Source organism: Eutrigla gurnardus (assembly GCF_963514095.1).
Source record: "Eutrigla gurnardus genome assembly, chromosome: 3".
Lineage (NCBI taxonomy): Eukaryota > Metazoa > Chordata > Actinopteri > Perciformes > Triglidae > Eutrigla > Eutrigla gurnardus.
Genome location: NC_139917.1, coordinates 19,165,023 through 19,191,350, shown reverse-complemented (window position 1 = coordinate 19,191,350; position 26,328 = coordinate 19,165,023). Strand labels below are relative to the sequence as shown.

The following is a 26,328-nucleotide window of genomic DNA, read 5'->3' as shown; positions in this document are numbered from 1 at the left end:
GCACCAATCCCATGACCAGGAAACACGACACGGACAATTCATGTCTGGTCTAGTATTCATTGAGTTGCATTTAAGGGTACGCTACAAAGTTGAAGGTATTGCCAAGCTCCCGCTTTACAAACCCAGAGAGATACAGACACAAATCCCCATCCTGGATGACCTCCGTCCTTAAATAACCTCTGTGCTTCAATTTGCAGTACACTGCAGTAAGTCAGGAACACGATCCAAGCACTGTGCATGCAAAGTGGTCATTCTTGTCCAGCTTCAAATAAATCAAACTTAGGGAACTAAAAACATGCAACTTAAAACCCAAAGTGTGTCAATCAACTAAACTAGATCCAAATTCTTAAGTTTAGAACTAAAACTAGAAGTAGAGCAAAACTAAATGTGACAAAGACCTCTACTTACAGTATGTGTGTATTTGTTTCCATTTGTGCTTCTAATGTAAATAAAAGCTTCATGCCATAATGTATATTTACCAGTAAAAGAAACACATGTACATACTGCTGGGTACAAATTGAGAATGTACTACAAATGTGTATTTAAGGCAAATAAAGTCATTTGTATGGGAAATTTACCCGATGTATGAATAATTTGATCAATCATTTGCAACGTACAAAATACTGCTTTCATTCTTTTATATTTATTAAGAAAAAAACAAACAAATGAAAGAGGAACGGCAACAAATCACACGAAAAAGTATGCATTAACAGATCTGATTATATGGGGGTTAAATGGTTACAGGTAAATAGAATCACAGCAGTTTTGACTGAAAAAGTATAGAGAAAATGTATCAAAACCTAGTGTGACAGTTCATTACACTAAAAGAAAAACTAAAGGAGTGGTTACATATAAAAGAAACTATGGAAAGAGATTCACAACTTAATTCAACGATTTTTAACTTTAATAAAATTCGACAGCAAGACATGACTGGAATGGGATGGTAAATACTTGATGTGTATGCTTGTTTTAACAGCTTACACTAGAGTGAACAACAGAGAGTGGTGAAATTCACTGCTGCAGTGTTTGATTTATATAAAAACATGACACTTGTTCCTCCATGGTACATGATTGAGAGCAACTGTATGAGATAATGGGGAGGGACAGTCAAGGTTAAAATTATGATGGGGTAAAAGTTCTAGGTTTAGGTTTATTAAAAAGTATAAAACAAAGAATTACACCTCCTTAGATATATGCTTTTTCAAACCTCGCCAAGAGTTGGAGAGTAAATTAACTTGCTCATAATTCTACTTCCTGGAAGGTGGAGCGCCTGGAGGAGGAGGGGGGGTTGGTGTAGCAAAAGGGTAAGACTGTTGCCCCATGAAGCCCATGAGTGTTTGCTGTGGTTGAACAAACTGCTGCGCCATCAGAGGCTTCGGCCCCACTGATGATGATGCTGGAGGAGGAGGAGGAGGAGGAGGCTGGCCAAACTGACTAGACTGATCCTGACCTCCAATGGACTGGCCTCCGCTGCGGGAATTGTAGCTGCCGCTGCCGCTGTAACTCTGGTACTGATCTGAGCCGGAGTTGTAGCTATTTCTTTGATCCCGGCTTCTGTCCCTGGAGGAAGTGGAGCGGTCTCCGTCACGGTTGTTGCGGCCGAAGCCGCTGCGGCTGTCTTTGCTGCTGCTGCCGCCACTAGCATGCATGCGGCGATCACATTCCCCCTGGTACATGTTGTTGGGGTTGTTGGAGCTGCTGCCACGGTAACGCATTCTGCCACCTGTTTCAAACAACAAATGTAATGTCAGCGTTCTTCTCTACAGTCCGTGGTATAGTAAGTTGAAGTCCTTCTTACCGCCTCCTCCTCCACCACGCCCTGACTCCACAAACTGAAGCAGTTTAGGGTTGATGGCCTGCCGGGCCTCGGCCAACACCCGGACAAGGTCTCGGGCCTGCCTCAAGTTCCCTGGGGTGAAGAAGGTGTAGGCAGTGCCCTTGTTGGTACTGCGAGCCGTACGACCAATACGGTGAACATAATCCTCAGAGGAGTTGGGATAGTCATAGTTGATGACGAACTTGATGTCTTCCACATCTTTTGGATAAAGACCAATCAGTTTTACAGTATGGAGGAGAAAGAAAGAAAGAGATGATAATGTCATGGGTTTCGAAGGGGGGTGCTGGAGAAAAAAATGTCTCATTTTAATTCCACTTCAAGATATACACATATATATATATATATATATATATATATATATATATATATATATATATATATATTATATATATATATAATATATATGTGTGTGTGTGTGTGTGTGAATAAAGTTACCTGCTTTATCACCATGCGAAATCCATACACCAAAGATTCATTTCAATCAACTACTACTATTATATAACTGATTTGAATCCAATACAGTTAAAGCTGAACTTCAGGTTTTCAACATCAAGCTGTACAGAAAGCAAGGTTGGGCTTCATAATCTTCACATCAATGTGATCGCTGGTCAAAATGTGTGAAGACTATGAGCCTGTTTCCTGTTACAGAAGATGTGGTGCTCTGACAGTACTGCCCATCAATAACTCGACCTCTATCCAGACAGGGAAGCCATTTCATCAACCGTGACCTCCTGAACAACAGAATGACGATATGCCGTGAGGAAACTCATTTGAATATGAGCACGATGGAAGTACCTGAATGTAAGGTGAGCTCATGGAGGAGTTAAGAGAAAGGGACGGTGAGGTACTTACCCCCGTCAGGTTGTTTTTACAAAGGTAGCCAGTCCCCCCTGATCAGTCCTGGTTTATAGTGAGGGGCTGAGGGGGAGGGAGACGAGATTCATCCCTCACCTTCTGCACACACCAGCAAGGTCAGACGGGAGCAGAACCGTTAAACACACACAACGGCTGGTTATGTTGCTCTCTCGCTGCATGGCAGGACCCTCCTCAGACCCTGGCCAGGACTGGATCCAGACGAGCCCATCTAACTCCTTCTCCCCTGTCTGTCTGCTTTTTGGGACGGACCGATGGGCAGACATACAGGCTTCTCCCAAGGAAGGCTCGTTGGATTTTAATATCTGACTAAACTGGGCAGGGGGATCGTAGTTACCCAAAAAAGAATAATAAGAGGGATTTTATTCCCTCTCAAACTAGCCGAACTTCTATTTTAACGTGAATGAGGGGGGCAGGGACAGCAGCGCAGACTGTTACTGCTGCCGTGTGCTGCCAAACCCTGCGAGGAGAAGAGGGGAAAAAAGAACAAGGACACGGTCATCGGGATTTTGGCAAGTCAAAGACACTTCACTCATCCCCCCTTCTCACATCTTAGCCATCATAGCCTACTGTTGGCGGACCGGAGACAATTCACTGTCCTACTTAAATGCATCCGCAAAACATAACAATATGTATAATTTTTTTTGCAGAATTATAGCAATGGAACACCTACAACATGTATGATCGTTTATGTGGAAGAACGGGTAATTTTAGTACTGACACCAATAAGAGACATAAGAGGAGGCGTGCAGGAGGATCTGCCCCACACGACCCTCCTTTGTGTGCCGGAGAGCCCCGGTTGAAGGAAGCTTTTTAACCACAGTAACAAGAAGACTATAGACACAGCAGGCCTGTAGCCTCCATACTACACAGCATTAAACTGTAGGTATAATAGTAAAGGAGATTATTAAATATAACGCACTGATTTATTTAATTGTACATCACCTAATTCAATCAGGCAACACCTTCGTCATTGTCACTAAAGCTACATGCTTTACCAACTGTATATTATGGAACATTCCTAGTGTGATACTTGTTATGAAAAACGACCAAACTGTTATAATATCCCCCTGACTATAGTCAAAGGCAGATAATTAGATGTTGTGCTAGAAATGAATTTTATTTCATGGACAGACTTTGCCAGATATAGCTGGTCTCATCTGTAGCATACTTACCTATGGGTCAAAATAATAGTTGCAGTTGTACCGTACCCCTACATTAACTTTGGTGACTGTTTCCTTTGCGTTAATCCATAAGTGTATAATACACTTATATTATTTATAAGAAAAAAAAACAAATGCAGAAAGCATGAGAGGAGAGAAAACCTGTAAGTGCTTCTGTAGCATTAACTGTATGTGTGAGTGGACATACCCAGACCACGAGAGGCCACATCTGTAGCAATCAGTATTGGAGCTTTACCACTCCGAAATTCTGTAGAATTAGACACAAGATTACTTGGAATTAGACATGGAATTAGACATGGTGTGTTTTGACTATTATGTATTGTTCACTGGCTCCACGAGTAAAATAGATTAACAAAAGTGTAGGAGAAAAAATACAGTGGTATCACTGTATTACAGGTATTCTTACCTGCAAGTACCCAGTCTCTTTCTGGCTGGCTCTTGTCTCCATGAATACACATGGCGGGCCACCTAGAGAAGCAAACCCCACAATGAAAGAAGATGAGTGAATAGCTTCTGTCTATCAAATACTAATAATAATAATTCATCCTAGAACTACAGTCATCCCGTTGTGTCATAAAAGACTCACCCGTCCCGCCTCATCCTCCGAGTCAGATCATCACAGCGCTTCTTTGTCTCCACAAAGATGATGGTTTTGTTCTCTTTCTCAGCCATTATCTCCTCCATCAGCTGAAAAAGTCTGCAGACAGGGAGAGACAATCACAGGAAATCAGTGGCACTAAGCTCAGTTTCAACTGTATGAAAGGATAAGCTCATGTTCTGCAACACTAATATAGAAGTTAATGAGATAATCATGATATAATGTGATTTTAAGTCAGATATCTTCTCATTGGCTGAGCTTACTTCTGGTCCTTTTCAGTCTCCATGCAGACGTCAACAATCTGCAGGATGTTGTGGTTGGCACTGAGCTCCAGAGCGCCAACATTAATTTGGATGTGGTCCCTCAGGAAGTCATCTGCCAGCTGCCGAACATCCTTCGGCCAGGTTGCACTCCACATCAGAGTCTGTCTGTCAGGCTAAGAGACACAGGGGGATCAACAATGCAGCTGATGTAACTGAAAATACTTCATTTAAAAAGTCACGGTGATGATTTTAAAATCGGCAGTCCGAGCCTACCCTGATTTGTTCCACTATCTTGCGAATCTGTGGCTCAAAGCCCATGTCCAGCATGCGGTCAGCCTCGTCCAGCACTAGGTAGGTGCAGCGCTGCAGGTTCGTTTTCCCACTCTCTAAGAAGTCAATAAGGCGACCAGGTGTGGCGATGCAGATCTCAACACCTAGTCACACAAAATAAACATGTATTAATAAAAACAACACATTTTGCTAGATGTTCAGACAGACCAGTTTTTTCATGAATTAAATATGTTATTCAACTTTATTATACATATAACTTATTTAACAGTTCGCTACCGAAAAATTTGATTTTTTTTTTATTTCATAATGCCAGTGATGGGCAAGTACACAAAAACACCAAACATAAGTACTCATATATTTAACAGGAATTTGGATACAAAGTTTTGGATTTCAAAAACGATTTTTGAATAACTTTGATTGATTGTGCCCGTCTACAACCATACCCACCCCTCTCAAGGTCTCGAATCTGTGGTCCTTTGGGTGCTCCACCATAGACACAGGTGCTTTTGATACGGGAAGATTTGCCATATTCATATGCTACCTGCTGAACCTGCTGAGCGAGCTCTCTGGTTGGGGCAAGCACCAAACACTATGAAGAGAGGACACGTAGGAATGAGGAAGGTTTGAAAGGCTACGTTAAGATGGTATGATTTAGACAAAAAACACTATCTGTCAAACATATATGGAATTTGCACTCACAATTGGGCCATCTCCCCTCTCCAGATATGGCTGGTGGTTGATGTGAACAATAGCAGGAAGAAGATACTGCAAAACACAAAAGACAGCTAAATACTTATCCTCAATTGGCCCATGAATCCCTTTTAAAAACCCTTTATTAAGACTCTCTTAAAAGATCTAACCACTGGGCTGTGCAAGAGCCACTCATATGAACAGATTCCTCCTTAAGTGGCTTGTACAAGTGATGTAGGAGAACCATTTACCAATTTTCTCACAAGTGGTCCAGACCTGTGGTAGGACTCATGGGCCATCAGTCTGCTGTTATCCAACTGTGTTTGGATTGTATATTTCATAAGAAGCCATTTTAAGTTTTAAAATCTTATTACAATCTCAATTACACTTCATAATTATTGTTTTTCCCTATTCCTTGGCTTCAGCAAGTTACTCAATTCTGATCCTAACACTGTTAAAAATGATAGACTTTCCTTTATTGATCTCTGAAACCAGGACTTCAACATAGGATATTGAATATGGTATTATTGGGACATTAGTTATGCTAATTTACAATTTGTTCTTCTGTATTTCTTTTATTTATTTATTTATAGTATATATTTCAACTCTAATTTTTATGTTAAGCTCCTTGTCATCGTGTTTAATGTGCTATGTAAATGACCTTGTTATGACTTAAACATCCAATAAAGTGTCATCATCTTGGATCATGCATCAGGTTAAACACCAGGCAGCCTCACAGCTAGTGTCTTTCCGGAGCCAGTCTGTGCGATCCCCACCATGTCCCTGCCACTCAGGGCCACAGGGAAGCCCTGAGACTGGATCGCTGTCGGCTCCTTGAAGTTCTGATGCATCAGCACATCCATCACATACTCTGCCAGAAGGAGGAGGGAGACAATCAACAATACAGTTACACCGCTGGACTGTTGCTTTGGTTTCAGTCACTGCATCCAAAGGACAACCCCGATTACTATCAGTCAATATTTTCTTCTTGTAGACATAGCACGACTCCTTGCAAGACACATTGTATTAATTTAGACCAGCTGTATTGTTTTGTTTTATATTGCCGTGTAGGTCTGATGTTTCCCACAAATTAGACATCATAGTTTGTATAATGTATGGTTTACTAACGAGGAAACTGAGCCTGGTGAAAAGCAGGGATCGCCTTTGGACAGCCAGAGCCTCTGAGGGTGATCTCCTGTTTCCTGCGAAACTCTTCCATTTCATGCTGGGTATAACAGAGAGGGAGGAAACATACATTTAGACATGGTCTATGAGTTAGTATTGTATTTTATAGAATAACTTCTGCTGGAATTTCTGATTTGTAGAGATGTTATTTGTTATAAGCAGACATTATATCAGGCATGACTGTAATAAGGAGTTTGATTTGCTTCATATGTTATTGTTCATTGGTTTATCAATATTCTCTGCAGCACTGAATTGCTTAGAAACAAGCGACACTGGCTGAAATATGCTGAAACCTGACACTTTGTAATGTTCTCACATTTCCATGTTTGTTTTATGATTCACTTTGTAAGTGAGAGAGAACATAAAGATCCACCTGACTCATGTGTTGAATCTCAGGGTGTTCAACATAGAAGTTCTTCTCAAATTTTGGCAGCTCGTCCAGGTTCCACCTCTTCTTGCGGAGACGGTCACCTGGATTCCCAAACTTCATTGGTGGGGGTCCACTGCGACTGCCCATGGCACCAAACCGTGGCCTGAGAGGTAGGGGTCGACAGATAATGTGTCCTGAGGAATCAGCAAGACTAGCCTGCAACAATGTACTGCATATATATTTCATGTGTGCTTATGCCAATTATTATCAAAAGCTGCTGTGTCAACACTGCAGTTACTAGTCACCAAAGAGATCACGTGATGCAAAATTCTCTAAGTCCCTTAGGTTGGTCATTTACAAGCATACAGCTGAATCAATATCCCCAGACTCTATTTACATAATTATTATGATCATGTAGTCCAGACCACAGTGTAATGTACAAACATGGGCCGAGGTGGGAAGTAAGGTAGTACAAATACTTTACGTTAATGTACTCAAGTAGAATTATCAGGTACTTTACATGAGTATTTATTTTTCTTACGTGTCCTTTTACTCCCTACATAATAAAACAAATCTTGCATTTTCAAAACAGGCTCGTTAGTATTAATACTAATTTTACTCATGACGCGAGGTTCAGTTAGCTGTGCAAAAAAATTAAAAAAATAATAAAAAATGTAATATAATTTTTATACTTTTCACTTTTCTTGAGCAGAGTTAGACACATAAACGTAAAAAAACACTTTAAAACAATGGCGTGAGATGATTTCAGCCGAGTGTTTCAGACGAGAGTAATATTACCACATATCACCCAGTGCCATGTTGTTTACAGAGAAACTAACTATGAACTGGACGAGCTTTTCTGTTGTCGTGTTGCATTTAGAGAGAGAGAATATTCATGTCTCACGACAGCCATGCCGTTGGGTCAAACTGCCTGTGTTATCTCGATATTACGCAACTATGTTTGTGGTAAATATTCGTTTTGTTTCCAAGTGTCAACAACAAACGTACCTGTCTCGCCCGCGGTCCCTGTCTCCGTAGGAAGAGCCCCCTCTCATGTTGGTTAACAGACGTTTCCCTACGTAAAGTTAAGCTTTGACGTTGGACACCGGTTTGTTTGCGATGTTCGCTGTTAAAAACTGCAAACTACACGCGTTTTAACCTTGCTAAACTATTTCTAATAGACGCTGAAATACGGAATTTGGTAAACAATTTCTGTGTGCGTCACGTAACGTTAGCTAAAAAAGTTTGCAACCTCCCACCTTCCCCGCCCTCTTTGGCGACGTAATTTTAACTAGTAATTCTACGTAGCGGTCATTCAAAAGCGGGGACGCTGCGAACAAATGTTGACTAAGTGACGATGGTGAATTTGATTCGTGTACACATTCCTGCCATTTAACGGTTGGTGGCGCTGTGTCACAAACTGCGAGCCTTTTGCTTATGCTGTAACTGTAGAAGAAGAAAACCTTTCCAGGAAGTTCAACCTAATATGTTTTGATCAGTTACTGCGATATGTGTATCGTTTAATATGAGCTATTCAGCCATACATGAAGTTACGTTCTTTACAATAGTATCATAACCAGCTTATTTTAAAGTGGACACTAACAAAATGCCGTTGTTTATTCAAAATAGAGAACTTGAACGCATCGGATTGACGGCGGAACTGTTCGACAAATATCCACATTTACAGGTTTGTTTCCAGAATGTCTGTCTAAACTTAGACTGCTGCTTAACAATAATCTCCATTAAGTAATCACGTAATGCCTGACTGGCTGGTAATGATAAAGCGAAATGGTAATCACATTTCTGGGTTTGGGTGTGACGTGTGGCAGAAATCAGTCAGGAATAAATACAACTGAACGAATGCAACCTTTATTGAGGTTTCCCCAGTCATATAATGTTTTTTTCGTTGCTTCTATAGGAGTGTGTCATACAATAAAATAAACTACTAAATCGAAAGAAATGGGAATAAAATACATGGCTGACTAAATAGACAATGCTTGAATCCTCTAAAGTGAGAAATCTTTTTGAACTAATTTACAGTACAATGGGGTGGTGATGTTTTCATACATAGAGTAATCCAGTGAGGAATTTCTTTCATCAGTTCAAAGATAAGAAGTCACACTAATGAGTATCATGGCATGATGTTATTGGTTTCTTTTCTCTTTTTAAGTAATACGCTTCATTCTTATTCTTTTGTCACAGGAAAATGCAAGAACATTTCGCTCCAAGCCACTTGTTGATGTCGACCCAAAGTGCCTTTTGTATGTCCAACAAAGAGAGTTTGCTGCAACAACACCAGCAGACAGTAAGTAAAGCCTAATGACTGGAACAGATAATGTTATAACGATCCATATAAATCTCAGTGAGCCGTGCAAAGGGAAGGGTTATTTCTTCAGCTCACCCTTAGTGTAATGTGAGTTATTATGCATGAATTTTATAGACTTATTGTTATGGAAAACTTTCTACTCCTAGATTTGGTGGCAAAATGTAGAAGAATGTTTATTTAACTGAAGCCTCACTGGTCTTTTATTTTTTAATAAGGAGCATTGGGGATTCTTTTTCTTGAATGGACTGTTTGTTATGAAATCCTAGAATTACAACATTTGTTAGCCTTTAACTAATGCCTAGATAGTATTCTAGTTTAACCATTCTGGGTCATAATGATAATTTGTGATTTTTGTCACAGACTGCGTTTCAGTAATTGGATCTGGGGATGCCACTACCTGCCATTTAGTTGTGCTGCGACACACCGGTAAGATTCCTTTCATTGAATTCAAACTGTCTGCCTGTGTATATAGTAAGGAATTACATTTTTAATGTGTGCTGTGATATGATTTTTTTTTTTTTTTAGGAAGTGGGGCTGCTTGCCTTGCTCACTGCGATGGTTCCAGCACCTGGTCTGAAATCCCGCTCCTTGTAAAAGCTGTGACGTCACTGAGTAGCATCTGTAAGGACGGCAGGTACGAAACACACAAACAAACGCACATAATAAAAGTGCACATCCTATTCAGAATTTTTTTTATTTATTTCCTTTTCTTTGCTTTCCATTATGCAGACTTGAGCTCCATCTTGCCGGGGGATTTAACGATGAGTCAAAAACATCACATAAACTCAGCCTTAACATACTGGGTATAGTCTTTCAAATGACCTTGTGTCTCATTGTAATATCATGCTGGCAGCGTTTGAGCTTCACTCAGAAAGACTCTTTTTACTTTACAGCAGCCTTCCAGAAACTGAAAGAGGATATTCATCTGGAAACATGTTGCATCACAGGTAACTTCGATTAATATATCATTTTCTAGTCGTGGCTTCATGAAATTAACCCTTCTGTTCTCTGTTTGTGTAGAAATGAATGACATTGTTGTTGATGGAACTCATAGGCCAGTAGTATATGGAATAGGTAAGTGACGAATATGCTACAAAGAGAGAGCAATGCTTTCATAGAACATGACCTCTAATATATATATGTATATCTGTTCCTGCACAGGTGTAAATGTTAAAACAGGGGAAGTGTTCCCTTCGTCATTCACTCATAAAGGACCTGCTGAGCAGCTGCGGTCAGCAAGAACCTTCACTGGGGGACAGGTACTGGTGTGAATCATGGACATGTTTGTGAATGAAAAACCAAAGCAAGTGTGGCACAAAAACATAATGTAAAGTTTATAACATTATAATCCTAAACAAGTAAAGAATATGTATTTCCCCTCAAATTAATAATGTGGTAATTGTCTTATACTTTCAAACAAAAAGGACAGTTTCAATGCAAAAAATCTATTTTTCTTGCAGATGGCAGACATATATGACTCAAGTCGAGGGCTTGTTAAAATCGGGCCTTGCAAGTGGTCTCCAAATCTGGATATTGCCTTCTGGTTGTCACAAAATGATGACACAATTTTGAAGGTAATGGAATGTGGAAGCAATTAGTCCCATAAGGGTTTGTACTTCTTCGTTATACTTCAAAACGGTCATGCTTAATTCAACACTCCCAACATGAATGTGAAGCAGCGCTCCAGAAAGTAACTTAATATAGACTTTGACTCTGATTTTTCTCTCTCATGCCCAGTACCTGTCCACTTCTCCAATGGCTGAGCCACCACACTTCGTTCAGCACATGAAGACCACCATCCAGTTCCTCTTAGAACACCCCAGCTCTGACAGCTTGTTCCCCGGGGGTCAGCCTCAGCTCTACAGCAGGACTGAGATGGGTGACTGGGTAAGGGCTGTCAAGTCTTAGAGCCCTACTCTTATCTCCCACTGGAACCTTAACAAGGAACCTGACTGTTTTTGCCTCTCTACTCAATGGATACACTGTGACGCATCCACCCACTGTCTGATTTTCCTTCATCACGTCTTAACAAGGAGGTAGCCCCTCGCTGGACCATACTGTATCTATGTTGAATGGCTCTCCTCCCTCACCTGGCTGGTCCAGTAGAGAGACTACAGAAAGTGATTCTGCTCATGCCTGTAGCAGTTCATTATTCCACTCCAATGAGGTGGTGGTCAGTTTGCAACTTATAGCATTTGCTGTCTTGCCGTAAGGTTAATGTCCTACTATGCACGCAGGAAATTATTAACATTGTTGTCTTATAGCCAGTTAAAAATGTACTTAGACGTTTGTGTGTAGCCCAAAAACAATGGTTGTAATTATTTTATTTTTTTCAGTTCCTTACTTGCATGCATTCATTGCGCAGGTTATAGTAGTGAAGCAACTTTTTGAATGCAAACTTAATTTGATTGCCTTTGATTTTCATCAGTTAGTTAATGTTGTCACTTACTGTGTCGCCAGTAAATCAAACTTTGCCTATCACAAGAAACTTTAGACTGATATCAAATACATGCACGTGGATTTAATGGACGAAAAACATGAAGCCACGTGTGTGATCTGAAGCCTGACCCACTGAGGAATAATTTCAGGTGGGGATCTTTCTGCAGCAACAACAAAGAATGTGTTTATTTTGGCACTTTGTTTAAAGAAAATGCTAATTGCTGAGCATTGCATCGTTGAAGAGTCGAGCAAAGTTGATTTTTGTCTACAGATGCACCTTCCCGATGAGAATGGAATATAATTCATCAAATACTCTACATACTTGGCCATGAATGTGTATGTGCATGTGTAGTATCTGCGAAGTATGATGTGGTTTCTTTTCAAATATAACAAAAAAGCCTTTTCATCAGTTGTTAATTTCAGAACGTTGCAAGGTGCTTAAAGCATTCAGTGCAACGTGTTGCAACTTGTGAACATATGCTACCTGTTGCTAAATAAATGTAAGTGGTCAAATGTAGTTTGAAATGGTCACGTCTGTTTATGTTCAGAGGGAACAACGTTAAAATAAATATGAATTGGCGGACAATATTTAAACTTACGACAGGTTAAAAAAAAAAAACAAGTAACTGAAGTAATTTATAAACCACGTCTCCATTACATACTGCCAAGTTTATTTTTTGTAAAATGTATATCTTGGCCACACATTTGCAGGTTATGTAAAATTTGGAATTAATTGGCTATCTTTAAACTCTAAAATAATAGCCTCACACGTCCTGAACCCTTATCTCTTGTGATAGTAGACCAGTAAAGGTGATACATTGCTCCACAGACCCAGGTAGGCCTACTCGACTGAACTGGCTGATCAAGCTTTCTCAGTGTCGCCCCGCCCTTCCACCGTGTACACTGCTGGGGGGGGGGGGTTTATTGCGTACAAAGGGGCGTAAGTTAGTCATTATGCGTAGAACCAACACGGCCGGTGGAGGCAGACTGGCAGGTCCTTTGCCGGTGTCAGATGATGCATGACAAGCAAGTATCCTATCCGAAATTACATAACTTTACCAAGTCCTTCATACTAGAAATATATACACTCTGTCGCTGATGAACCACATGAGCATTCCCATCGAAACCCGGACAGAAAGTGTTTGTGATACCGCGGAGATACTGATATGACGTCGGTGCGATTTTTCCACATTTAGCTAACATACACCGAGGTAAATCACATTTAGCGAGCATTAGCCGAGGTTAATCACGTCAAGCTAACGCCGTGTTGTAAATAAAAGAATGTCACCGGTGTTTTTGAGACACGTCCGTCGGTTTCAATGGGCCACCAACGTCACCCTGTATGGCTGCCTGTACGCCGGAGGGGACTTTGTCCACCAGTGGTTCTCGCGGCGGGAGGACATGGACTGGAGACACACGCGGAACGTGGCCGTGGTCGCGTTCTCTTTCCACGGCAACGTCAACTTCTTCTGGATGCGGTTCCTGGAGCGGAGGTTTCCCGGGAATTCCATCCGAATGGTGATGAGGAAGCTGATCCTGGACCAGACCACAGCGGCACCGCTGGCGCTGAGCGTCTTCTACACAGGTCAGAGAGGGGGGTGTTAGTGGACGGGTCCAACGAGCCGGGCAGTTAACGGTTAACCTCACAACCGATCACATATCTGTCAATTTGTAACCTGACCCCCCACGGTCAGGGGGGGTCAGGTTAAAACCAGCAGTCTGTCGCCATGTGAAAGATACCGAGACTAGCAGAGGTCATGTGTAAGTCATCACTGAGCAGATAATGTTGGATCTGATGTTTGATTTCATTATGTAGTGGAGTTAACACTTGGTATGAACCCTCCAACACCAGTGTTAGTGCATGGTCGTTAATGCCGAGAACTTGCAGTGCTCCCTTTAAATCTCTATTATATTACATAAAAAAATCATATATATATATATATATGAAAAATCTAAACATTGTATATGTTGTATTGATATTGTTTTGCAAGGAATATGTTGCAATATATGTGCCAGTGCAGTGGACATGATGTGATATACACTTTGTTGATAGTTCACTTTCTGTCCAGGTATCAGCTTCTTGGAGGGCAAAGAGGACATCTTTGAAGACTGGAGAGACAAATTCCTGAATACGTATAAGGTGAGTGAGAGCAGAGACCAGCTGTCACTGCATGTTTGCCTCGCTAGCAACGCTTTCAAGCCCTCACTCCCAAAGTGCAAAGTGACGTGTTGTGACAGTAAACCAAACATAATGTTCAACATATCCGGAAGACTGTGTACACAAATTTGCATTTCTCATCTATCTGGTTTTGGGAGAGCTCTGCTGAGGTGTTGTCTAACATGGACTTGAACTAATTCACACAAGTCTTAAGTCACTAAAGTTGAATGTGTTTTTGTCATTATTGGTTTCAGGCGTGAGAGTAGTATTTTGTAAGACTCCAAATGATTTGTATGATCTGTTTGTCTCTCTTTTCAGACGGGGCTGATGTTCTGGCCATTTATGCAGGTAATTGTTAACGTCTCCCATGTATAGACGTTAATTCTATATGGTAAATCTAAGCTCAAGGATCCACTTGCTAATGATTCCGTCGCAGGAAAAACTGTGGCTTAGAATTTTGACCTATTATTTTATATTTTCATTGTCGATTGATGTGTAAACATGTAATACACAAGTACAATGATTTAGATGATCTTTGTCTGTCTCCCTCAGTTTGTGAACTTTGCCTTGGTGCCTCTGTACCTGCGGACCATCTTCACCGGCTGCTGTGCCTTCGTCTGGGCCACTTTCCTCTGCTTCTCGCAGAAGAGCGGCGACGGCACAGCCTCTGCTGCTCTTGCGTGGTTGTTCTCTCCTAAAGAGGATGAAGCAGAATCCAAGGACAACATAAGTGCTTCCAAAGAGGGAACAGTCGCATCTAAACCCACGCAGAACTGAAATAGGTGGAAGCCTGTCCTGTTCGTGGGTGATTTTGCACGGTCATGCCATGGTTTGAGTTCAAAGTGTCACTCGGCCTTAACTAAAAAATGCGATCTATTGAGACACTTTTGGTGCTTTGGGAAACATATACAGTATATTTTTCAATACTTCAACCTACATTCAACCTACATTCAAACCTACATTTCCATCCCACAATGAAAGGTTTTGTTTTAGTAAATTTGCTGTCTTGTTTCCTTATTCGATTGGATCATATATAATCATATTTCAATTATTTATGAGGACTTCTGTGTCTGGGAAGGAAGCTGATGATGATGGGAATATGTAAGGGTGATTGCTGCTTTCTAAAAACTGGAATGAGAGTGGGGAAGAGTTATTTCCACAATGTGGAGTGGCAGCTAATCTATTAGTTTAGAAATAAGTCATTTAAATGATATGCTACTAAATATTAATCTGAGTGTGTCTGATAATGATTGAGGAAGGTTGTCTGAGCATTTATTTACTTTAATGTACAAATGCTGCCTGCCTGTTGTCGTGTTCTCCTCATTTTTTATCTCTTTGCAACATTTCCTAATGTTTCAATACTGTTGGGGAATTTTTAAACATTTGACCTCTTTATGAAAATGTTACTTCATAGGTTTCCTTGCCTGCAGTGATTCTTGAAACTGGGTTGCAACGTAACGTCTGCTGCTCTGCCAAACACTTTTCTATAGAGGTCATATTTATAAATAGCTCGGCACTAGTGCCTACAGTTATTCCTATAAATAGAGTTTCAAAGGTTTAAGGCAAATGTATTTCTTTTGTCTCAGGCAGATCATTAACAAATGTGTTTTAATTAATTGTGTTCCCATGTATTACTGAGCTTCCTGGTCTCACGGAAACTTGTCTTAAGTCTTTCCCCTGATGTGTTTGAGTCTAAAATGGAATTTGCAATTGTGCATTTTGAACATTTTGCAGTGATTACATATTATTTAATCAAAAAATAACAATAACTTTCTACCAGTGTAGCATAGTAGTGTTATAATTTATATGCTAATGTGCTACACTGTAACTCACGGCTCAAAACTATGAATGTTCCCTTTGTTCACTATAGCAACTGAAGGCTGGATAATTTTACTAAGATTTGCAGATTTGTACACTACTTGACTTCATTTCTGTCTTCTATTTTTAATTTATTTTCATATCAAAATAACTCTCAGCGTTTGACTGTTAAATTATATTATCACATTTTGCACGGTTGTTGCTGAGAGTGATGGAGATCAAGATTATTTATTGTTGAATAAATTTAAAACAACTACATTGACTCTGAGTGTTTACTGAGCATACAACAATAGCAAGACATCAGTTATTACTGACCTTGGATGACACAAACCTAGAATTCTGTACATCAGACCCACAGTTTTCTTGATCTGAAATATCACAATGTCCAATAACCTATATATTATATTATATGGGTGTGTTTAGGGTTGGCTTCCAGAAGAAATATGAATCATTTCTCTATATTAGTCATAGTTTAGATACAACTGCAGCTCTGTCTCTGTCAATATATTGAGAACAGCATGTACTTTGAAAGGCCTAATACTTCAAAATGTCTAAAGTTGTTTCTAAATGTATAACAGACTGCTCGAACAGATTCCATGTTGTCAAATTTGGCCATTTGCAACCAGATCCCCCTTATGCGGAAACATCTGCCACTTATCCGCCGGCAGTTATTTCAGCCAGAAGTAGGCTATTACCCCCTGCTAGCTCTCCTGTTATTTTTACCTGAAAATATACCCCGGCACTTGGGTGACTCCCAAGTCTTCACGCCACTGCGCATGCTCCCTGCATCCTCTTCTCCATCCACACGTCGAGGGACTTGAAAGCTTGAATAAAGATGCTCAACGTCTCGGGTCGCTGGAGCCTTGTCACCGGGTGAAGCCGAGTTATCTGGAAGGGCGCGCGCAGAGGAAGCCGTGTTACACATTCAACCAAGAGACTCGTTGTGTTCTGGTTTCGGGCGCGCGGGCACTCTCCACCGACATGGAATTGAAGAAATCTATTTCGGACACCGAGCGCGCGCTCAGGAGCTACGGCGCCGTGTCGGAAACTGCATGGACAACGGACAAAGGTGAGCGTCATGTATTCAAATATCATGTTGTTTGAGCGCGCGGCGGTCGGGAAACAGCAAGTTGACGCCTCCGTTTAAGACACAAAAAAAACAGAAATACATTCGGTTCCCCTGTCAGCAGGCACAGTCGAACCGGGTAATATAGTCCTACATGAGTCACATTGGTTTGGGATGTAGGCTATCAATAGCGCTGCCTTGCTGCTCACGGGCCTGTTATCAATTCCCCTACACGCACACTAAGGGTATGGCGCGGTTTCTGAATGAATTTGGGCCAAGGAGGAGTAAACCACAAATACAGCAGGCATTTTGAAACTTGTGGTCATATGATTCAGTGTGTTGAAGCATGAAGAGAGAGCTATGGTAGTGTTTGATCCATAGGCATACACTGGATATCATTTCATATATATTTGATATTTGTTTATAGCAAAATGTGTGAAAGCTTTTCAAAATTCACTTTTAGTGATTGCTGTTCAGTTGGCATAATATATGACAAAATACAACATCACCACAGAGCCTCAGTGACTATCAAGCTCTCACACACAGTTTCAGCTAAAATGGACAAGCTGGAGACCTGAATATAGATGTTTCTATTATTTTATCTACTTAAAAAGAAGAAATAAACATTATGAGCTTCAGGGTCGCTGTATCGAATGTTTCTATTCATTTGTCCCGTGACAAGTGATGACTGCGATGAATGACGCATTTAAGACGCGTCCTGGTTGTTTCCACAGACGATAACTCATCACAGGGGAGCAGGGTGTGAAGAAACTTCCAGATTAAGTCAGAGAAGAAGAAGACAAATGCAGTGGATATTTTTAGACTCATAACCAGCATTGCTCTCTCGCTCTCACTCTCTCTGTCTACCAAAACACACACACACACACACACACACACACACACACACACACACACACACACACACAGCCTGAAAACAAGACACAATGCTCTCTTAAATACTGTGTTTCTATTCTGTGCTTTTCTTTTCGGGGAGGCGTGAGCTCCAGGATCAGCAGACCCAGTAACGTGTATACAGCGTGACTGAAGGATGTGTCAGGGGCGTCTACATGGGTGTCGTGCATATGCTGACAGTTCCCTTGGTGTCGAGCCCCATGTGGCCGCTGCACTGCACACGACCCACGCACTCCAGACACTTTGTTCCTCGTTAAATCATAATCCTGGTCTGCAGTTTGATTTAACGACACCGGGGTTCACGAACGCTGATTAATCGTGTGTGGGAAGACTGGATCACCTCACCTGCCCCCGGTGGACAAGCTGCGTTTAATTAGGAAGTTTCAAAGCTGGTCTTTCCTTTGCGATGCCTTAAATGCTGAGTATGTGTGAGCGGCTTGCTCGGATGCTCAGGACCTTATTGAGCTGGCAATTTGCCACCAGCTGGGGTTTAATGCAGCTTGGTCTTATTGATGGTAGCACATGGCTAGAAAGTGCAAAGAAAAACAAGACCACAGAGAAAAAGAAGGAAGATCGAGAAAAGCACTTTAGCCCCTGCTGGTGTTTTATATCGTGCTGCAGCTCCAGCATAAAAGTTTGATTTTGGCGTCCGTGTCACGTCAGGTGGTGATTCAACATTAGCGAGGCACAAACAAACTGGGCACTCCTGTGCAGACTTCTGTCTGCTGTGGTGAGTCAGCTCCGTCCTCAGCAAGCACCCATGAAAAGTACCACGAATGCAGACTGCAGTTTATGTTGCTGCAGGATGACGAGGAGCCGATCCCGTCCTCTAATGTTACACACCGTGGATAAACGCCACGCGTCACATGACAGCTCTGGATTAACAGATGCAAATAGTTTGTTGGTATTCAGGTGTAGGAAGAGCTCTCCACTTGTGCACTGGGGAGTTTCTCCTCGTACAGATTAGTCATGTTATAGAAAAGGATCGCTGGGGGATTATATTGTCCAGATGGATATTCCAAAAATGCAAAAATTGTTAAACATGTCACGTTTAGCCTCTCAAATGGGAATGTTTTTTGCAGGCTTTTGTGATAATAAAGTGGAAGTCTTTGGGTTTTGGACTGTTGGTGGGATGAAACAAGACATTTAAATGCATCACCTTGAACTCTGATGAATTGTAATGGACATTTTTTCATTTTATTCAAACTCAGCCAAATATTTAATTGATTAATCAAGTGAAGGATCAGCTTATGAATCAATAACGGGTCCAAAATGCAACGTGCAGCCCTAATGTTTCTACAGCAGGTATAATTGACAACTGCCTGTCTGCGTTTCCTTATGATGTATTTGTTGTTAGGTGGTTCTATGGTCAGTCTGTTGCAGCATTTGCAGCGACCAGGCCATTGATCAGTGCAGTAAGTGTTTGGTCAGTGTAATAATTGTTTGCTATTGGCCGATATGGAGAGTGTGAGGTCAGCGGTCCAGTTCAGGGAGGAATAACCCAATCAGTAAGAAGCCACAGCTGCTCATTGATCCATGTCAGTATGAAGGAGTATTTTTCTCTTCCTCAACAACCTTCTGCTTTGGAAAAAGATCTCAAAGGGCCTGTATTACATGCTTAAATCTCGAGCCAAAGACATTTGTAGTCGATATACGCACATACGATTTCATAACTCATCCAATTGTTGATCTGTAAAGCTGAGTTTCTCCACAAAGAATCATGCAAAAGCAACGCTTTGAATATGATTTGAATATGCTTTGAACCGGAGACGTGTTCATAAGTTTCTCGGACATAAGTCGTTCAGCTTGAAATTATTATTCAAAGAAAAGGATTTTAGACAACCAAGACCTGAACAACAAATGTGTCGACTAAGAGGGGGCGGCCCTACTTTCAATCCTGCTTTTCGTCACGTCACAGGCATTTTTCACAGCCATCAGTGATTGAAGCCTTTTAATGGGAAGCAGTCATTCGTGCCCGAGGCATTGCTGTGACTTTAAAACACAAATCACAGCTCTCTCAATTACACACGCTGCTCTCCTATAAATAAATATCATGTGGCTGATGTGAGATGACGCGTCACAGGGAAACGAGGTGAGAGATGTGTTTGGCAAGACGCTGTGAGAAAGTTTTCCAGGAGATGGAAATAAGGTTATTCAAGGATGATAATCGAAGGGAAAGTAGTGATTATCAGACGTACGTAACAGACGTCTAAAGCGGAGCCTTCCTTGTGGAGAAAAACAATCTCACCGTGACGATGGAAGATGATTCTTTCCGCTCTCCTCTTCCCATCCTGTCCTTTATTACTACTTGTGCGTTTGTATTCAACCCTGCCTTGCCTCCTAGGTCATTCGGATGTGTCCATGGCAGAAAGCACCATGGCTCCGGAGGACATCGAGGTGGAGATGTCTCGTATCCAGCGCCTCCGAGAGATCCTGGTACGCAGGGAGTCCGAGCTACGCTTCATGTGAGTTGCTGGACTGTCAATATCTACTAAACTGAGTGTGACACAGATTGAATCGACAGAGTGTCATAACAACTCCTGCTGCTCTCCTTGAGTGGATAATGAGGTTCTCCGTGTTGACACTCTCATGACTCAATGCAAAGACTTCCAGGTGTTCTTTCCTCGTGATGTAACTCAGCTTTTATAAGATGCTGTTCGATACGGAGAGAGGCGGCCCGTTTGTCCATCGATTATGCAAAGGGCTGGATATGCCAATAGAAGCCGATGAGTCACCACAATGAACTCATTGGACTCTTCATCAACGTTAAATTCAAAGATTATGGATCAGTGTTTGGGATGACGGACAGTATTTATTTCCTCCCCGTCTAAACCCTCACTGCACTTATCATGGGAACGTCTGTCTGCCCCTTCACAATAAAAGTATCTTTACACAACTGTATTGACAGTGGAAATAGAAGCTACTGTGCTGTTTAATTGTTTATTTGTGTTGAAATGTATGAAATCTCAGTCTCAGCACTGAAACATACCTAAGAGAACAGTGTAATTTGTGGGTCATTACACCTCTGACATAATGGTTGCCGTGTTGGAAGAAGCTGATGCACATCTCATTCAGTTGATGATGTTAATTCACACGCCCACTTGAAAGACTTCATTAGGCTGCCATGCTGCTTATACGCCTCTGTTGTCAGACTTTGTGTGACTCAAGACGGCTCATTAACACACACACACACACACACACACACACACACACACACACACACACACACACACACACACACACACACACAGTAGCAGATGGAGTGTCAGAGTGCAGAAGCTGCTGGAGTCCACAGATAGCGCTGAAGGAGTGAAAAACAAGGCAGAAAGAGGGAGAAAGACAAAGAGAGAGGAGGAGAAAGAAGCTGAAGGGAGCGGTCAAGGGGGAGAGAGAGAAAGAGGATGGAGGTGCAAAATGGAGCAACAGGGATAAATGCAGAGGGACGATGAGGAGGAGGAGGAGGAGGAGGATGCTGTGGATGAGTCATCAGCCTGATCTATAACATACAGAATTAAATCTGTTGTAGCTGTCACTGCTCCACAGGGAGAGGGGGAGAGAGAGAGACAGAGAGTGCTGAGAATTTATGGAAGAAGGGGGCAATATATGGAAGCCCCTGAGGGCCAAACATCAGGGCTGCAGGGGGCTCAGAGCGCAGCGTGGATTGATTGATATTGCATGTTTTCCATTTGCACACACTCCACTGATGTGTGGCACATCGGGGCCTGAGGCTGTGATGTCTTAATGACGAGTACATGAGTGGATTTTGCAGTTGCAGCACCAGGGATTATTCATCCATCCATCCATCATCTGGAACCGCTCATCCTAGCCTGAGTTGCAAGGGGGGGTGGGGGAGCCGATCCTAGATGTACAACCTGGATAGTTTATCAGGCTATCACAGGGCTGACACATAGAGACAGACAACCATTCACACCTACGGGCAATTTAGTCAGCCATTAACCTAATCTGCATGTTTTTGGACTGTGGGAGGAAGCCAGAGAACCCACACTGTCACGGGGGGTGAACATGCAAACTCCACACAGAAGGCTGTGATGTCCACATGTGGCTTGCTTCGTCATGGTAACACACAGAGAAGGAGTTACAACAATGTGTGGAAGCTCATTTTGGGCCAGATGTGCTACTGATGTGTTTTTTTGTCCATTAGACCAACTGTTTTGGGTGAAAGTCTGAGAATTATAGAGTTAATAGTTAATAAAATAATACATTTCCCCCAGCCCTAGTTGGGATGTTTAATTTAATTTGTATTAGGTATAATTAGGGTCATATATTTAAGTTTAAAAGTGAATTTCTGTGCTTTTGGAAATTGACTGAATATTCATTTGATCAAAAACACATAAAATTGGTGCCTCCCACTGATTTTTCAGTCTGCTTTTCCAGGGTTCACATACGATGCAACTCTGCCTCACATCACTCCAATCAGATAAAGATTTAGAAAGTGGAAGCAGCTAATAATATCCGTTGTCCTTCAATCTGATGGAAGCCAGTGATTTGCTCTTTACGTTCTAATTTTTTTCCCTTCTAGGATGGATGACATTCAGCTCTGCAAAGACATCATGAGTTTAAAGCAGGAGCTGAGACAGATTGTCACAGTACCAGGTACACACACACACACACACACACACACACACACACACACACACACACACACACACACACAGTATGGTGAGTTATGAGGAAGAGATAATCGCACACACAAACACATGCATCCTCACAGCGAAGGCAATATGAGCTGAGGGTGGCTTTGCAGCCGAGGCTTCCAAAACGAAGATTTCAGTAAACACTAATTTTAACTCCCTGGATGTTTTAGTGTTTGTGACGCAGTTTACAGAATCAAATACTGGTTGAACTCCAGTGTTTTCTGTGTCTGAAGTGCAGCGGGAATGTGCTGAAGTGGCCCAGTGACGTCAGATGCCACACGCGTATAACATGAAGCTCTGCATGCAGAGAACCAAGAGGGAATCACTCCACCTCGTCATAATGTACCAGTGTGTGTGTGAGAGCAGGAGGGGCTGGTGTTCATATTCAAGGACACACATGACAGCAAGACACATGGATTTCCATTGGCTGTTTTGGGAAAGGAACTTTTTTTTTTAAACCACTTGCAATATAACCATCTAATGTAAAGAGGGAGGACAGACTGACAGAAACATCTGATAATGTGACAGAATCCAAATTTTGGAAAGATTATGTTCAAATGAATGTTGTCAAAAGGGATTGATTTGCATTTGTTTGCTTACAATAAAACTTCACAGGACAACTTTGAGTTTGATAACATTAACATTAGCCACTATGTAAAGTTGTAGAGGGAAACCCATTGGAGGTACTGAGTTTATAGCCTATTAATTCATTTAATTTGAAAGAAGAATGTGTTCAATATTTTAATTTAGATGCACATAATCTTGCTTTAAGGTCCGCTAAAGTTACATTTTTACCAAATTGCCAGGAATAAAATTCTGTTCGAGATATATTGGATATTTTATTTATTTATTATCAAATTTAAATAATTGTGTTACTGTCCATCTGCCCAGCAACCATTTGTTAGTTTGCATTATGGATTGAAAACGTCCACCAAGAAATTCAAGGACGTGACCTCACAGTGATGACAGTGGTGGCTGCAGCTATGACTGGATTGAATTACGTTGTAAAGCGTTCCCATGATTGAGTCCGCCGTCTATGCATCTGGGATTACCGGTGCACACTGTCACACAAAAACTGCCCCTTGTCAACATTCCCATGAGTCACTGGGGCCTCATGTATGCAGTAGCTGGTGCGCCTGGCAGCCCATTACTTCACTCCAGCACAATGAGAGTCACGTGACCACCCAGCCTTGATACCAGCAGTGTCAGACAACCTCTCTCTCCAACTGTCTGTATGTGCATGTGTGCATGCACTTTAGCCTGCCTGTCTTTTTCTGTGCTTTGGAGCGTGAAGGTTAGGAAAGTGAGACAAAGAGGATGTTTGCAGTCATAGATGTCCGACTGGGAATGCAAATTCCTTCACCAAATGAAACAAAAACAAAACGAAACAGAGCTCTCTAGCATTTGCATAATTAAATCACTTCCTTATTTGTTATACATTAAACATGAGGGGGGAATTAAGGCTCTGTGATGCGACTCAAGCAAGCTGACTTTTAAAGCAAAATGTAAATGTATTTTTATATTTGATTTGTCGCTTATATATTTGTTCATCACATTCATTTTTCCCGTTCCCCCAGAAAAAGAAAAAAACAAGAAGCACCGGCAGCGGGAAGAAGAGCTGATTCTGAAGATTCATAAACTGGTGCAGAAGAGGGATTTCCTGGTCGATGACGCAGAGGTGGAGAGATTAAGGTAAAGTGCTCCCACATACTGGCACAGTCAATATCATCATATTCATTTGATAGATATAGGATGGTTGAGAAACACAACAGGGTGGAGACTCAGAGTAAATGTGAGCACAACTGAAGGTGGAGGAGAGGCCACTTCATCATCACTGCCTTCTGTGTTTGTGTGTGTTGAGAGGGGGGGCTGTCTTCTGAGGTAAAGGGCTATTTCGGTACGATTTTTCAAATTAGTGGCATTTCAGAATAATGGGCCTTAGGACCAATGGGCAGTCCCCATGTTGAGAATGACAATGCTATGCTGATGTTTAGCAAGTATTATATTTACCATGTTCTCCTTTACCATCACTCATTTAAATATGTACATGTGCTTTTCCTAGTGTGACATGTCAAAATGTCTGCTGTGAAAAAGGCTCATTAAGAGGCTCAAATGGCAGTAAAGCATAAATCTACTCGGTGACTCTACTGATTGCATTGTATTAAACATGGGACTGTATTTTACACTCAGGGAGCGAGAGGAGGACAAGGAGATGGCTGAGTACCTCAGACTGAAGCTGATACCTCTGGAGAAGAAGCTCAAAGCCACACAAAGTGGGTGATCACACAATTGAAAACACACACACCAAGTCAAAGATGGGCAGGAGTATTGTTCACGTTCATGTTCTAATGATCTCTTTTTCCTCTCTTTGTGGAAAGATCCTCCAAAGCCTAAAAGACAAATGACAGAGCCGCCTCCCAACAAACCATCCATCACCAAGTCAGGAGTGGCCATCATCAAGGATTGCTGTGGAGCCACCCAGTGTGCCGTCATGTAACAGACAGACCTCTTTATGACCCCCCCCCTCCATGTCAGAAACAACACGCTCACATCACATGCAATGCATTACTTCCTGTAGCTCAGAGAACCTCGGTTAACTGCGTTTTCTCCTTGAAACTGTTCAGGAATCTGGTTCATTATTGAATCGCAGAAAAAGTTTCAGCCACACGGCTTCAGCTCAGAGTCTGAAAACTGATCCCTAGTCAGTGCTCGAGGGAAACTTTACAATACGGAGTTTCTGTAAGTGTACATGAAGTAAAAGGAAAGCAAACTGCTAAGGCAATTTTGAATAAAACATCTGATAAATATGTATTGAATTGGAATCAGAAGGAGTCATGTAACCATCCTTTAAGATGGCCATATTGTTGACCAACATGTGGTTGATAAACAGCAGAAGCATTTACAGAAGAACAAGCACAATGCCCACAAAGAAGTATAAAAGCTGGGGTTCTCTGACTGATGGGAGTAAAACATCTGTTATTGTCCAGTCATGTTTGACAACGGGTATCTATCCTTCCATTTCAGCCCTTTAATATCAACAAGTGAACCTCTCACTGTCAGGAGAACCCACAACTCTGCGTTTTTAAATAATTGGTCCCAGGTGGGACCAACACGTGGCTCAAACGGAGAATACGGCTTCCAATTAAATGAGGCGTGGCAGCCCATGGATGCTTCTGTACTAGAGATTATTATTCATAGTTTTGACTCCATGCATCGGCTTGAACAGCAGTTTAACTCTCCACCTGTGATTCTGTTGGATTTAAAGCTTTGGCAGAGTCCAAAAAATATGTGGTGGACATTGAAATTGAGAAAACCCTTGATGCACTGCTACAAAGCCGGGTCATATTAGGTGTTTGACTCCATTGAGGTTAATGGTTACCCACATGCAACCTCATATGACCCGCAAACGTAGCAGTGTTTCTAGGGGATCACAACAGATTCATTATCTTAGTTTACCCTTATAGAGAAGTCAACATAAAAAAAGAAAAACACGCTTTGAATAAATGTCATTTTTTTTTATTAAATGGTCCACTATGCTTGCCCATTCCCACATCACTAACGTCATCTCAGCCATGGGAATAATTGACTGTGTTAGTACGACATCATTCATCGATATTATAGATAATGCTGACAACTTGCATCCTCTGAATTTAAGTCTTGCGT

General features: G+C 41.6%; 4 protein-coding genes across 5 annotated transcripts; 3 read left to right on the top strand and 1 right to left on the bottom strand.

Annotated features, from left to right (window-relative positions):
• Positions 1-624: 624 nt before the first annotated feature.
• LOC311010922 (putative ATP-dependent RNA helicase DDX17) lies at positions 625-8,540 on the bottom strand. Its single transcript, XM_084005560.1, has 13 exons — positions 8,300-8,540; positions 7,295-7,454; positions 6,865-6,961; positions 6,474-6,607; positions 5,746-5,811; positions 5,494-5,635; positions 5,029-5,189; positions 4,756-4,928; positions 4,481-4,591; positions 4,301-4,362; positions 4,082-4,141; positions 1,799-2,035; positions 625-1,723 (listed from the first exon to the last, which is right to left on the bottom strand). Exons 1-13 carry the CDS (start codon positions 8,344-8,346, stop codon positions 1,248-1,250), a joined length of 1,926 nt encoding a protein of 641 aa, XP_083861686.1. The 5' UTR covers positions 8,347-8,540; the 3' UTR covers positions 625-1,247.
• Positions 8,541-8,754: 214 nt separating this feature from the next.
• Positions 8,755-12,650, top strand: ntan1 (N-terminal asparagine amidase). The gene is made up of 10 exons (XM_084006459.1): positions 8,755-8,978; positions 9,494-9,596; positions 9,978-10,043; positions 10,143-10,251; positions 10,347-10,420; positions 10,511-10,564; positions 10,638-10,691; positions 10,779-10,876; positions 11,078-11,191; positions 11,355-12,650. The coding sequence occupies exons 1-10, from the start codon at positions 8,898-8,900 to the stop codon at positions 11,523-11,525; spliced, it is 924 nt and encodes a 307-aa protein (XP_083862585.1). The 5' UTR covers positions 8,755-8,897; the 3' UTR covers positions 11,526-12,650.
• Positions 12,651-12,806: 156 nt separating this feature from the next.
• Positions 12,807-16,277, top strand: LOC311011493 (mpv17-like protein). Of its 2 annotated transcripts, XM_084006461.1 has the most exons (5): positions 12,811-13,267; positions 13,358-13,641; positions 14,126-14,196; positions 14,533-14,562; positions 14,767-16,277. In XM_084006461.1, the coding sequence occupies exons 2-5, from the start codon at positions 13,458-13,460 to the stop codon at positions 14,989-14,991; spliced, it is 510 nt and encodes a 169-aa protein (XP_083862587.1). In that variant the 5' UTR covers positions 12,811-13,267; positions 13,358-13,457; the 3' UTR covers positions 14,992-16,277. The 2 variants fall into 2 exon arrangements, with proteins under 2 accessions (XP_083862586.1, XP_083862587.1); XM_084006460.1 differs by having other exon boundaries at positions 12,807-13,641.
• A 565-nt stretch (positions 16,278-16,842) lies between these two features.
• Positions 16,843-25,881, top strand: bmerb1 (bMERB domain containing 1). Its single transcript, XM_084005564.1, has 6 exons — positions 16,843-17,101; positions 20,355-20,475; positions 22,551-22,624; positions 24,243-24,357; positions 24,856-24,938; positions 25,044-25,881. The coding sequence occupies exons 1-6, from the start codon at positions 17,014-17,016 to the stop codon at positions 25,160-25,162; spliced, it is 600 nt and encodes a 199-aa protein (XP_083861690.1). The 5' UTR covers positions 16,843-17,013; the 3' UTR covers positions 25,163-25,881.
• The last annotated feature ends 447 nt before the right edge of the window (positions 25,882-26,328 follow it).

Coding starts and splice junctions, on each gene's coding strand:
- ntan1 (XM_084006459.1), top strand. CDS start 8,898: ATGCCGTTGTTTATTCAAAATAGAGAACTTGAACGCATCGGATTGACG. Junction 10,421..10,510: donor ACTCAGCCTTAACATACTGG/GTATAGTCTTTC, acceptor TTTACTTTACAG/CAGCCTTCCAGAAACTGAAA. Junction 10,565..10,637: donor GGAAACATGTTGCATCACAG/GTAACTTCGATT, acceptor CTGTTTGTGTAG/AAATGAATGACATTGTTGTT.
- bmerb1 (XM_084005564.1), top strand. CDS start 17,014: ATGGAATTGAAGAAATCTATTTCGGACACCGAGCGCGCGCTCAGGAGC. Junction 17,102..20,354: donor TGCATGGACAACGGACAAAG/GTGAGCGTCATG, acceptor CTTGCCTCCTAG/GTCATTCGGATGTGTCCATG. Junction 22,625..24,242: donor ACAGATTGTCACAGTACCAG/GTACACACACAC, acceptor CCGTTCCCCCAG/AAAAAGAAAAAAACAAGAAG.
- LOC311011493 (XM_084006460.1), top strand. CDS start 13,338: ATGTCACCGGTGTTTTTGAGACACGTCCGTCGGTTTCAATGGGCCACC. Junction 13,642..14,125: donor GCTGAGCGTCTTCTACACAG/GTCAGAGAGGGG, acceptor CTTTCTGTCCAG/GTATCAGCTTCTTGGAGGGC. Junction 14,197..14,532: donor AATTCCTGAATACGTATAAG/GTGAGTGAGAGC, acceptor CTCTCTTTTCAG/ACGGGGCTGATGTTCTGGCC.
- LOC311010922 (XM_084005560.1), bottom strand. CDS start 8,346: ATGAGAGGGGGCTCTTCCTACGGAGACAGGGACCGCGGGCGAGACAG. Junction 5,636..5,745: donor AGAGGGGAGATGGCCCAATT/GTGAGTGCAAAT, acceptor CTCTCTTCATAG/TGTTTGGTGCTTGCCCCAAC. Junction 4,592..4,755: donor GAGACTGAAAAGGACCAGAA/GTAAGCTCAGCC, acceptor CCCTGTCTGCAG/ACTTTTTCAGCTGATGGAGG.